Source organism: Bos taurus, chromosome 18, assembly GCF_002263795.3.
Source record: "Bos taurus isolate L1 Dominette 01449 registration number 42190680 breed Hereford chromosome 18, ARS-UCD2.0, whole genome shotgun sequence".
Classification (NCBI taxonomy): domain Eukaryota; kingdom Metazoa; phylum Chordata; class Mammalia; order Artiodactyla; family Bovidae; genus Bos; species Bos taurus.
In genome coordinates this window covers 2,865,673-2,878,678 of record NC_037345.1, presented here as the reverse complement: position 1 = coordinate 2,878,678, position 13,006 = coordinate 2,865,673, and the positions used below count along the sequence as shown (strand labels likewise).

The 13,006-nt window shown below is 48.6% G+C and overlaps 2 protein-coding genes across 2 annotated transcripts in view; one reads left to right on the top strand and one right to left on the bottom strand.

Moving 5' to 3' along the window:
- ADAT1 (adenosine deaminase tRNA specific 1) overlaps nt 1-7,910 on the top strand; it is a 50,891-nt gene extending 42,981 nt beyond the window's left edge. Inside the window, exon 9 of the mRNA XM_059876981.1 lies at nt 4,422-7,910. Coding sequence (XP_059732964.1) covers nt 4,422-4,470 — 49 coding nt within the window. The 3' untranslated portion in view covers nt 4,471-7,910. The remainder of the gene's footprint in view (nt 1-4,421) is intronic.
- GABARAPL2 (GABA type A receptor associated protein like 2) lies at nt 318-10,385 on the bottom strand. The gene is given in 5 exon segments (NM_174675.2): nt 318-917; nt 8,589-8,761; nt 9,892-9,947; nt 10,274-10,307; nt 10,310-10,385. Coding segments are annotated over 4 exon segments (354 nt in total). The 5' UTR covers nt 10,310-10,385; the 3' UTR covers nt 318-826.
- Nucleotides 10,386-13,006: the final 2,621 nt, after the last annotated feature.

Genomic DNA, 13,006 nt, shown 5'->3' with positions numbered 1-13,006 from the left:
TTTTTGAACATATATTCACATATAACTGGACTTCCAAAAACAAATTCTGAAAAGAATGTGCCAGTAAAAGAAGTTCCCCAAAAGGTGGAGGGTTAGGGTAGTCAGAAAACAGCAGTGGGAGAAAGGACTTCTTGACATATACCTTTTTAGAGATTATATTGACCACTTAAAACAAGTCCCTCCTGACAGAGGCTTCCTGTGCTCAGCTGTTCTGCCGTGGGCCCCACAAACCCTCCTCCTGGCCTGGCGGACGTAGGAGCTCCTTCTCTCACCCATCTAAAACAAGGTGAATAAAGGACAAGGTCACACTGCAGTGCCTTTATAAGAGGAAGTTTTATTGTTAATTATTTACCTTAATAGTTTCAGAAAGAGGAACAGATTAGCTCAGTCCACCATGACTGGCAGTTGGCAAAATCTAGTAAAGCAAGTGTTCTGATTGCTATGGATTTAATTTGGATGCTTTTAACACTTCACCATCTAACACTTCAAACATAATCCAGAATAAATGCATCATCTCCCCTTTCACTTTAATTCCCACCTCCCTCACTTCAATATGGAAATATCTTCATTAAATAAGATTCCCAGAGGAACAGGTTCTCTGGAGGGTACAGCCATGAGGACAGTGCACAAAAGAAAAACTCAAAATAAAACTCTGCAGGATAATTTACTAGTCTAAGGAAACAAAACCTTCCAATATATTAAGAAGTAAATCCAGTTACAAATGCACTGAGAGGTCTATGTGAAGAGGTTCTGGTAGAGTAACTGAAAATGGCCGGCTATTTACAAGATCCACAGCGGGAGCGCTGCACCAGCCCAGCGCCGGCCCTCAGAAGCCGAAAGTGTTCTCGCCACTGTAGGCCACGTACAAGAATCCATCTTCATCTTTTTCCTTCTCGTAAAGCTGTCCCATAGTTAGGCTTGAAGGAGAGAAACAAAGAAAGAACACTGAGAACTGGGGTTGATGACTGAGTCCAGCTGTTGGGAGAAAAATGGTTTGAGGATAAGGAGCCCACTACTTAAACTAGCTACTCTCTGTAACACCTCTGGTGGGAGGTTGATAAAAGTAATTAAGCCTTGGGGAATCGGGGATTAGACTAGAATCAGCCTCCTATCTCAAGGCAAGACCATCTGATGCACCCTCACTCTGAGGAAATCCTTCAGAAGCCAGCCCCAGCTCCCAAGGAGTGCTTTCACAATGCTTCCTGAACGCCAGGGGCAGGGGAGAAAACCGAAACAAGAGCCCAAGAGCCCATCTGTGGGAGTGGAGGACAAAGATGGGGAAGAGAGCCTCCTTCCAGCTGGCCTCTGAAGATTTATAGCTAGAACCTGACATGATTCCTATGGAACCTCCCCCGCCAGAAACCTGTGCCCAAGACCTGCATCGGCATCATCAAAGGGAAGCTACTCTCCTCGCACGTAGTGCAAGCAGCTCTCAGATTGTATCGGGAGCCAAGGAAGTCCTGCCTAAGAAGCCTCCGTGAACAGACACTGCTCCAGCTAGGCACGCGGGGGAGGACAGCTGGCTTCCCTTAGCAGTGCAACAGACTGCAGCAGAGGAGACCTGAGCGTGCTCTGCCGTGAAGCCGAGCTGCACTGGCTCCAGAGTTGAGACTAGGAACACTTGAGCTCTGGCCACCTGACTGCACTACTGGAGACGAGCAGGAGGTCCAGACATGGGCTAAACAGGGGCCTGACTACGTGTCGGGGGAGATGGGGTGTCAACCAGCAGTCTGGGAGCCAGCTCGAGACATCAGAGGTCACTAAGCCCAGAAAGGCCACAATAGATGCCTCCACGCAGGACTCAGTAAAACCAGGGCCAGCAGGTACACAGAGAGGGGTCCGGGCCTCAAGCTGGTAAAGACAGGCTGCCCCACGGCCCTGCTTTGCTCCTGGCTGCTGTGAGACCTCCACGTAAACAGGCAGAGACCACATTTCTGTATCAAGGGGAAGTTTCTTCCTGCCTCTCTAGAGGGCTGGCTGTGTGGGCAGGTGAGAATTAGTAACAATGTAGGAGCAGATGAGTATGAATACAAAATAGCCTGTCCCGGGCATAAGAACTGTGCTCTGCCAGGCTCTGAGGACTCCCTGAAGCAGCACTGTCCACGAGAAATTTCTGCTGTGATAGACACGTCCTATGTTTCTGCTGTCCAATGCAGTAGCCACTGTGCACCTGTGTTCAGCGCTTGAAAAGCGGTTCATCTGAACTGTGATGTGCTGTAAGTGTAAAATATACACAAGACTTCAAAGTGTCAAAGTATAGAAAAAAGATGTAAAATTATCTCAATTTCGATTACATGTGAAGTGATGACATTTTGGGTATATCAGATAGGTAAGATATACTATTCTTGTTTAACGTGGCTGCTAGAATACGTAGAATCACACAGGTGGCTTGTGTGCCACTTTATGGACCGCACTGCCCTGGAACACGTGAGGACCCAGGGGCAGCCTGTTTCCAGTGTCAGGCCTCCACCTCAGCTGCAGAAACAATGAGGAGCTTGAAAAACATGCCCAAGCCCTCCCCCAGACCAATCAAAGCAGAGTCTCTGGAGGTAGGATCCAGGATCAATAAGTTTTAAGATGCCCAAGATGATTCCTTGTACAGCCAAGTTCAGAAACAATCCTTTTGCCAGAGGGGGAGATGCCTATCTATAAGAGCACCTTACTAGGAAGAAGAGGGACAAGCCAGGAAGTGGAGTGAGGAGCCAGCAACTAGCAAAAGGCTGGAATGAGTAGCCACATCTCTCACCAAGACTTTTAGCTCCGGTGACTGGCACCCTAAAAGTGAAGTGAAAGTGAAGTTGCTCAGTCGTGTCCGACTCTTTGCGACCCCATGGACTGTAGCCCACCAGGCTCCTCAGTCCATGGAATTTTCCAGGCAAGAGTACTGGAGTGGGGTGCCATTTCCTTCTCCAGGGGATCTTCCCAACCCAGGGATTGAACCCAGGTCTCCCGCACTGCAGGCAGACGCTTTACCGTTTGAGCCACCAGGGAAGCCCACTGGCACCCTAAGGAACCCAGCTTTTCCCTGAGAATCCTCAAAATGAGGCAAAGGGGAAAAGAGCTACTGCTCTCGCCACCACTCCGCACCACCTGGTACACGTGTCCAGGGGGCTCTCGATAAGACCTGAACTACAGTTTCCCCAGTACCGTTACCACAGGGCCTGGGGCAACAGACACTGTGCAATTCAAAGGCAGCAACCCCTGGTTGTCTATGGCAAGTTTGGTTCCATCTGCCAGCCTAAGTTCTGCTCTTCTAGCAAGTTACAAGCTCAAGGGCAGTGACTCGAAATCCTGCTGCTGAGTTAGAAATACCTGAGGAGCTTTATAAATCCCTGACTCTGAATGCTGTCTGCAGTGAACAATGACCATGGACCCACTGCTAAGGCAAGCTCTGAGACTGACGGGGTTGGGGGAGGGAGCTCTATAATCATGTGGCTTTCTGTCTTTAGATTCCATTGTCTTTTGGTAAAACTTGGGTTTATAAATCTGTTTACCAGTACCCTAGCAGCTACAGAGGCCAATCATAAAAATTCTAACTATAATAGCAAACACTTAATGTGCCAAGCACTTGTTCTAAGTGTATTTCATACATAACTCTTTACCCTCAGAACAGTCTTAGGAGGCAGGTACAATCATAACCCATAGTTCACAGACCATAAAAGTGAAGCACAGAGGTTAAATAATTCTCCCCAGGTCACAAAGCTAGGAGACATCCTTGCCACCAAGTTGTGCTGCCTTCACGTGAATATACAACGGGATCTAACAACCGAGTGTCGGCGTTCTTGTACCTTCTGCAAAGATCGCCCTTAGAACAGCGCTCCTCCATACATACATGCATACGGAATCACCTGGATGTCTTGTTAAAATGCCATTTAGATTCTGAAGGTCAAGGTCAAGCCTGAGGTTCTACATTTCAAACAAGTTCCCAGGGAAGCCACTGCTGCAGCTTCTGTACCACACGCCAAGCAGGTCTTAGGGCCCCTCCTTCAGATCATGTGTTTTCCTAACTAGATGGCTTTGCCTAGTGACTCTAAGAGCCTGCTCGCTGTTCTCCGTTTCTCTGCCACGCAGCATCACGCGGAGTCTACTCAGTTGGCAAGAGCACTATGTCCTTATACTCAGGTATCCCTTGGGCAGGAACTTGAAAACTGACTGCTCACGGCTGGGATCTAAACGCTCCAGTCCACGCCCATGACTGGACACCTGGTTCCAAGGCTTCCTAGTGCTGAGAAAGCATCTGTACAGTATGATTTGAAAACAGCACTTGTGCGATCAGGCCACACACAGAATCAGAATAACTCGGTCTGGAGCCAAAAAAGAGCTGGGCTACAAATGTAGTTTAAAAGTAATTTAAAAAAAGTCCCATTAAAAGGATAGCCAAGCGGAAGCACAGGGATGTAAATCGTGCCTCTCTTCTTCAGGCACAGCAGAAGGCTGGCTGCTCCTTTCCGACAAGCCCCACGCCTCTGAGAAGCGGGGCCCCTCAGGATTCGGAGGCCCAGGGCACTCAGCACAGGCGGGCCGCCGCTGGAGCGCCAGGGCGGCGCAGGCAGGCTGCTCGAACGTGTCGGTCAGGCTGACAACCCACGGGCAGCACCGCAACGCCAAGGATTCCTGCCCAAGTTACGGCTACAGAAGACGCCCGAGGACGGCCCCCAGCCCGGCACTAACGCGCAGTGCTGCGGCTCCGTGTGTTACAGTCATCTAAGGAGGACACCACCTTCAAGCTCTCAGTCTGACAGAAGAAACGGGAAAAGCCAACAGCAGATTTGAGGCAAGCCAAGGGGTGGTGGGATCCTGAGTGGCATGACCCTAAACTGCTCCCTAAAACCTTGTCCCCCACCCCTTCCATTCAAGATCAAACAGGTCTAGACAAACTAACCAGTAATAAATGAGCTTTTCAGAAGGACCCACATCTAGGAAGAGCCATGCTGCCGAGGACAAACTGGTTTTAAGCTGCTCGACAGCTTAGGCATCAGGGGCAGCTGACCTAGAATCGTGGACGCCCCGTCCCTGCACCAGCTTTCCTTGGCCCCAGCCAAGGTCAGCTTATGGAGGCTGTGGGATCCAGCCTGACTCATAAATTGGCTGGACCGATGGGCCACCTGGCCATCCATCTGCTTTGAAGCCCACGTGCTTCCACTGGACCTGGATCTGTCTCTTTTCCAGCAGGGGAAGCAGGGTGGCGGGGTGAAGGGAGAGGACAGTGGCTACTGCTGTGGACCCTGGAAAGACATGGACCTCAAAGGTAAAATTAATATGGCCCTAGAGGCTCCCTAAAATTCTAAAATACAAAAAATTAACCACTGCTTATTCTTTTTATCAGGCTTTTCTCTGATATAAATACTCTATTCCACTACTAAAATAAACCCTGCTTTGAAGAAGTATTTACCCAGAAGTGCTCAAAAGTGTTGAATTGAAGCATATTTCTAAATAAAGTTTAAATGAACTGTTAAGACATCATAACTTCTTTTACGCAGTACCTTTTTAAGAGCCAGGAACACAAGAACTAACAAAAAAAGAGCCAGGAACAATTAAATACCATAATTCTAAACAGCACAGATTTCCCAACGTAACATTCCCAAATTACAACATCTTCAGTTCAGTTCAGTTCAGTCGCTCAGTCGTGTCTGACTCTTCGCAACCTCATGATCGCAGCGCGCCAGGCCTCCCTGTCCGTCACCAACTCCCGGAGTTCACTCAAACTCATGTGCATCAAGTCCGTGATGCCATCCAGTCATCTCATCCTCTGTCATCCCCTTCTCCTCCTGCCCCCAATCCCTCTCAGCATCAGAGTCTTTTCCAATGAGTCAACTCTTCGGCATGAGGTGGCCCAAGTATTGGATATATTTAATTTAATAATATACTTCAGTTTCTATTTAAAACAAGGGATTAATAAGACTCTTATCTGTACTCTGGTAGGCACCACTGCCAGGTCTGGGTTCCCCACTAAAGCCTTGACTGGAAAACTTATACAAAGTGATATTCCTTCTCAAGTCCTGTCTACACCAAGACACAGTTTTCCTTTCGTTTCCAGCCTGATTCTAGATGCAGGCACCTAGGCAGAGAATTCAACTTTCCAATGCTAAATGGGAAAAGGCAGTTGAGATCTCCCCTTTCTAAAAAAAAAAAAAAAAAGAACTCAGAAAGGATTTTAAATGTACAACTCTTAGGGACTTGCTTCTGTCTCTATTTCTAGAGTCAATATTAACACTGACTACTCAAACAATAATCACACTATTTTACAGGATGGTCGCCTGTGTCCTGGAACACTCCCAAAGCCCACTCTAAGGCAGGAATAATGAAGTTACTTTTGCTCAGCCTCAGACATAAGCAATCCTTGTGTAGATATACTTGTTATGGGATGGGGGAGGGCTCATCCTTTCTCAACTCTGATTTCCCCAGCCACTCTCCAAAGGCTGCAAACACTGGCTAATGGTTAAAGGAGGCTCCACGCTTCCCTAAGGAGGCTGGAAAGTGCTAAGGAAGAGGCTCCTACTGCCTTGGAGAGGAAGTGGTGAAGCTGAGTCAAAGTGTAGCTTTAGGAGGAGACTGCCAATCTGTGCAGGAATCAGGTGATCAGCAGTTGCATAAAGCCCGAGGATGTCACATGCCTCTTTTGTTTATATGCAAACTTGTTTTGAAGACTAAAACCCCCAAACAAAGAACTGCTGCCTTAAATGTGGGCCAGGAAGTCATTAACTGGAGCCAAAGGCACTGAAGGATCTGGGTGGAGGGGCTGGTTAGTGTGCCTTGGGTCACCGCTGTAACCTGGTTTAGGGAGGATTCTTACCAGGTTGCAAAGGCAAATAAAACTTAAGCAGCCTCTGCTGCCCTGAGAATCACTTTTCATTTCCAGTTCTACTGGGAGAGAGGGCATTAGTTAAAATCTGCAGCCATTGTAATTGCTACATTAACAAAATCTTAATACTTCCCTGGTGGCTCAGAGGTTAAAGCGTCTGCCTGGAATTCAGGAGACCTGGGTTTGATCCCTGGGTTGGGAAGATCCCCTGGAGAAGGAAATGGCAACCCACTCCAGTACTCTTGCCTGGAGAATCCCATGGAGGGAGAAGCCTGGTAGGCTACAGTCTATGGGGTCGCAAAGAGTCGGACACAACTGAGCAACTTCACTTTCACTTTTCACTTTCAATGTCTCCAGAAGCCTGCTTCATTTCTTCAAAAAGTATCGGAAGATCAGGATCAAGGAAAACAAAACTCAAGGCTACAGGTCCTACTCACAAACTTGTTCCCACCAAGAAGCCAACTCTGAGAAGGAGAACACACAGGGCCGTCAAGGAGCCGCGCAAGCTGCAGGTGGCATGAAGATTTATTTACCTCCACCTCCCCACCACCTTAAGGGAAGCGGAAAGTGACCGCAGATGCGCAGGGCTTCCCTAGCCTCCCCTGGAGAAGAATACACCCAGCACCACAGTGCCCGGAGGCTTGGAAGGAAGGCTGAGAGCCCCGCAAGGTGACAAGATGACCCCTGGCAACACCAAAGCTTCCTAAGCTCGAGCTGCAAGCAGACCAATGGTGCCCATTAGGCAGGGCCTGGCCTTTCTCCTCAGGTAGAGCCCTGGCCTAACGGAAGGCAGACCTTCCATTCTCCCCCATCCTCTGCCAAACATCAGGAAGCAGAAGTGGCAGAGACTGGGAAAGAGAAAACCAGGCCTTAAAAACAGCCAAAGTTATTCTATTCATAGGATATGGGACTAGAATTTGGCTTAGGCCTCTCCTGGAGCTTTCACGGATTTTCAAAAGCAGCATATTTTGGCTACACTGGGCTAGTTCCCAGGGCTTCTTAAAGCCTTAGCATCAGAAGTACTACTTTTGGGGGGATAACAAAATGAAACTCAGGAGGAAGGGGGCCAGCATCTGGCTCTGTTACTCAAATCAGTAACAGAAAAGAACTGACCAGGGATACAGATTGAGCCAGAAAATTCTCCTCTCCCCGCAGGAGACTAAAGCTAGGCTGTCGCCTACCTCAAAGCGTACTGTAATGCCCCTGCCTCAATTCAGGCCCCAAATATCCCAAAGACTACTTCCCGGCAGCATCACAGCAAGAACAAGAGGACAGCTACTCTGACAGAGTAAAGGGAGGTTAAGTCTGTAAAGCACCGTCTCTGGATACTTGAGGCTCAGGCAGCAGACTCTCAGGACTGAGCCTGGAGAGTGAGCGAGCAGGCAAGGTGCTTAGCTGAAGCTGAGCTTCAGCAGGGCCCACAGGCTCCTGGGGAAGAACGACAGGACTTATTTCATGGGTCATTTGGAGAAAAACCTCATTTCAGGCTTCAGTTCTACTGATGGCTTAAGCCTAATTAAGTCCCGAACTATTTAAAAGGATTCTTGGGTATCTGAGGCTGAATTTCATCTTTTTTTTTTTTTTTTTTTTTAAAGTCCAGGCCTTGCTCTTAACCCAAAGTGCAGAGACATCTATTGCAGCCCTTTCTTGTTTTCCTTGAGCTCCTGATGACAGGGAGCACAAAATTCAGATGTCTAATCAGGATCTCTAAAAGTTTTCAGACTTCCAAAGTTCTGAGTTCTGTAAGCAACCAAGCAGATGTCCAATACCAGTAAACATCCCTCACCTGGACTGAGGGACTGTCTTATCCACAAACAGGAAGATCGCCTTTTCAGAAGGAAGCTGGATCCTTTTCCTGATGATCCACATGAACTGAGCCACAGTGATGTCGGATGGAACCAGATACTTCCGTTTGTCAATGTCAACAATCTGAGAGCCTGAGACCTTTTCCACAATCACCTGCAAAAGCAAAGTAAGGTCATGACTGGATTGCTAACGTGACGCTCTGGCCTTGCATTGCTGGAGTGCTGATTAACAGTGTGTGGGCAAGGAGGTGGGTGGGAAACGGCATAACATGAGCAAATATTCCCCTGGCTTAATAAACCACACACTCTGGAGGTTAAGAATTGCTATAAATGTGTTACAAGGAAACAGTAAGTGCTTTTCTGTGGTCAATTATTAATACAGTTCTCATCCCTGATCTCAGCATGCATAAGAGAAACACAGCCCTCACTACAAAGCTTTTCAGTACTCTGGGCAGACTCGAGAATATCTGGTAAAAGGTTCCTCTACAACCTCTTACTCCACAGCCCCAGAATGGATCTGCCTTCACACTACAGGGGAGTTAAGATCCCAAGGAACACAGGATATGAGAAGGGACGGATCAATGGGGATGACTGGCAACCCCAGGCAGCCAAGGACCAAGCTCTTCACTTGGCCTGTTGCTTCTCTCTGAACTAAGTTTCAAATCTATCCCTCCTGCCTCTCCCCAAAGGAACTGTTCATAAGCAATAAGCTACAATAACAGGCCTGGATGTCCTCAAAAATAAATAAGGGTTACAGAAATTATTTCCCCCATCGAGGGATAAATACAGGATAAGCATTATTGATCAGTGGCGATTCAGATTTTTTTTTTTTTTGGTCAGGAAAGGATGACAGGGTCAGGGTGAGAAAAGGGAACCAGAAGTCAGGTAAAGAGGAAGGTGAAAAGTTAAAAATGAATGTCCTGAGACTGAAGTACCACTTTCAAGACCAAAGTGAACGTCTCCCTCCACCACCATTCCCTAAAGTGGCTGTGACCTGTCGCCCTGTCCTAGAACATCATTTCTTACATAATTGGCTAGGGAGCCCAGAGGCTGCAGAGAGCTCGCTGGCCTAGATCGCGAGGTTCAGCACCGAAGCATCCTGAACAGCATCCACTACAGCCCCTCAAGTCGCGGCCCTCGACGGCCCCTTACCCAGTGTGGCCCATCTGCCACCACAACCGTGACTGTAGTCTAAACTTGTCAACTGTTGAGCAGCCTTGGCCCCACCACCGGTCCTAGACGGCAGGGGTGACAGAGAGGCGAGGGGGCGGGGAACGCACTCACCGGAACCCGGTCGGGGTATTTCGCTCTGATCTTCGCAGACTCCACGCATCTGTGTTCTGAGGGAGAAACACACGGGGCTGACGGCCGCGCCTGCCCGCCAGCCGGCTCCCAGAGCCCCGGCCCTCCGCCCTCCGGGACCCGCGCACGCCCCCGGTCTTCTTGGGCGTCCGGACGGGCCCGGTCCTCGGGGCCCCGGCTCCAGCAGGGCCCGCAGAGGGCGGCCCGGGGCGGGTGGGCAACCGCCCTGGGGGCCAGGACCTCGGCCGCCAGAGCCCCGAGGGAAGCACCCGCCCCGCCCGGCCCAGCCTGGGGCGGCCCGAGTGGGGGAGGGGGGGCCCCGCCGCCCCCGCCCCCACGGCCGGGCCAGCGGCCGAGCGCTCACCCAGCGAGTGGTCCTCCTTGAACATCCACTTCATGGCGGCGGCGAAGAAGGGACGCAGCCGGCTCTCGGAGCCGCGGAGCTCAGCGCACCAACCACAACAACAACGACGGCGGCGGCGGCTGCGATACACGGCAGGCGGGACTTCCGGCTGCCGGAGCCTAGCAACCGGGAGGGGCGGGGCTTCCGGCGCCACTCGCGGGACTCCGCGTCAAGGGGCGGGGCCGTGTGGCAAGGGGCGGGGCAGGAGCCGGGCTTAGAGGGGCTCTCGGCGCCGGGAGAGGATAGAGTGGGCGACAGGGAGGTATGTGAGGGATACTGATGACTGCGGAGCGGGTATTCGAGAGCTGGTAGCAGGCGTGGGGTCTCGGTGGACATTAGTAAAGGGAAGAGGTGAGCAAGGGTCCGGCTGATAGGATAGAGCCCTTACAGGAGACTGTTCAATAGGCAAGTCTGACTGGGGCGTTGGTGACAAGAGGGCAATTTTGTAGGTTTCAGTGACAGAAGAGGGTGCTCTGGTGGCCAGTGATGGCAAGGGGTCTACTTAGGGCTTTGACACTTTCGGGAGGATTCTTTGGAGTGACTGCAGGTTCAGGGCTCAATCTGAGGGATGTGACTGGTTTGAGGGGACTGTGTGGGGAGGGGTACTGATGACAACGCGGGAGTTCAGTACTGAGGACAATCATAATTGTTGCGTTGGACCTAAGAATTGGGATTTGAAACAAATCCCAGCTCCTTCCCTCATTCACGAATAAACGAAAAAATGTTTAAGAAAAGTTATCCTAACTATGCATTTGGGGAGTGTAACATCACACTGATCACACAGAGACCATTTAACCCTAATTGCCAGAGGATTTAGAGGTGACTGTCAGACCCAGAGAATTCCCCTGATACCTAGTCATGAGGTGGGTTTCTTTGGCATTCAGCATCACAACCTAAGGGGTGTGTGTGTGTGTATCCTGCCTGACCATATGCCTTCAGGTTCTCCAGTGATGTCATTCCTTTCTTCCTCACCAGGGGAAGTGTGCTCTGGTTCATCTCTCTGTTTATGAGCTGGTGAATATGTAAGAAGATATTCACTTAATTGGGCACGTGATCCTTGCCACGTGCTTGTGATTCTGATGCATCTGAAAGGCTGGTATGTTTGAACATTGTCATTTGTCATTCCCTAAGTTGAAATTCCTGATGGATGCTGTGGAATACAGCTTCATTCTAGAAGTATTTCTTGTTATTTTAAGATTGCTTCCTTGTATTTTTATGAAAAATCCTTTGAATTTCATGCCTGGAAATTTTTGCTGTTGCATGTAAGAGCACTTGTTCTAAGTGTTGGTGAAAAGCAGTAAACAGAACAGACAACACTTCCACTCTTACAGAGTTTGCATTCTAGTGGGACAAAATGAAAAAAAATATATGTTGGGTAATGATAGGTGCTGTTTAGAAAAATAAAGCATACTTGGTGACTAGTGAATCACCATGATGGTGGGAGTGAATGCTAATTAGATAAAGTGGTTGGCATATTTCTGGGAATAGGAAGGAGTCCCGTGTGACTGGAGCTGAATATATAAGAAGGTGTGCATTAGGAAGTGAGACCAAAGAGATCTAGAAAAGTGGGTTGAGCTTTGAATTCCATTTGAAGAACTTTAGATTTTATTTAGAATGAGATGAGAAGGCAGTGGAGGGTTATAAGCAGAAGTGTGACATGATATGACTTTCCTAGCTTCTGTATAGACAGTAGATTATAGGGGGTTGAGGATGGAAGTAAGGGAAAAGTTAAGAGGCTATTGTGATAATCCAGATATAAGATTATGTTGGTTTAAACCAAGATAGTATCTGTGGAGGTGATGGGAAGCAGCTGTGTTCTAGATACATTTTGAAGGTAGATCCAACAAAAATTTGCTGATCAATTGAATATGATTCATGAGGAACAAGTCAGGGTTTTTAAATAATTGAGTTGTCATTTACTGGAACAGGGTGGAGCCAGAGGGGTGGGGTGTGCAAATCAAGGGTTTGGTTTTGAATATATTAAGTGTAAGATGCCCAAGAGACACATCCAAGTAAAGATGTAGAGTAGGAAGATGGATCTATGAATCTCAGATTCAGGTTAGAAGTATTTAAAGCTATCAAATTAGATGAGATCTGCTAGAGAGTAAGACAGCATATTAAAAAGCAGAGATATTACTTTGCCAACAAAGGTCCGTCTAGTCAAGGCTATGGTTTTTCCAGTGGTCATGTATGGATGTGAGAGTTGGACTATAAAGAAAGCTGAGCACTGAAGAATTGATGCTTTTGAACTGTGGTGTTGGAAAAGACTCTTGAGAGTCCCTTGGACAGCAAGGAGATCCAACCAGTCCATCCTAAAGGAGATCAGTCCTGGGTGTTCATTGGAAGGACTGATGTTGAAGCTGAAACTCCAATATTTTGGCCACCTGATGCGAAGAGCTGACTCATTTGAAAAGACCCTGATGCTGGGAAAGATAGAAGGCAGGAGGAGAAGGGGATGACAGAAGATGAGATGGTTGGATGGCATCAATGACTCAATGGACATGAGTTTGGGTAAACTCCAGGAGTTGGTGATGGACAGGGAGGCCTGGCGTGCTGCAGTCCATGGGGTCACAAAGAGTCGGACATGACTGAGTGACTGAACTGAACTGACTAAAGAGAGTGAGTATAAAAATGAAAATAACCTATTTTGCAAATAGAATTAAGCACTGAGGAATGAAGATGGTTGTTAACCCT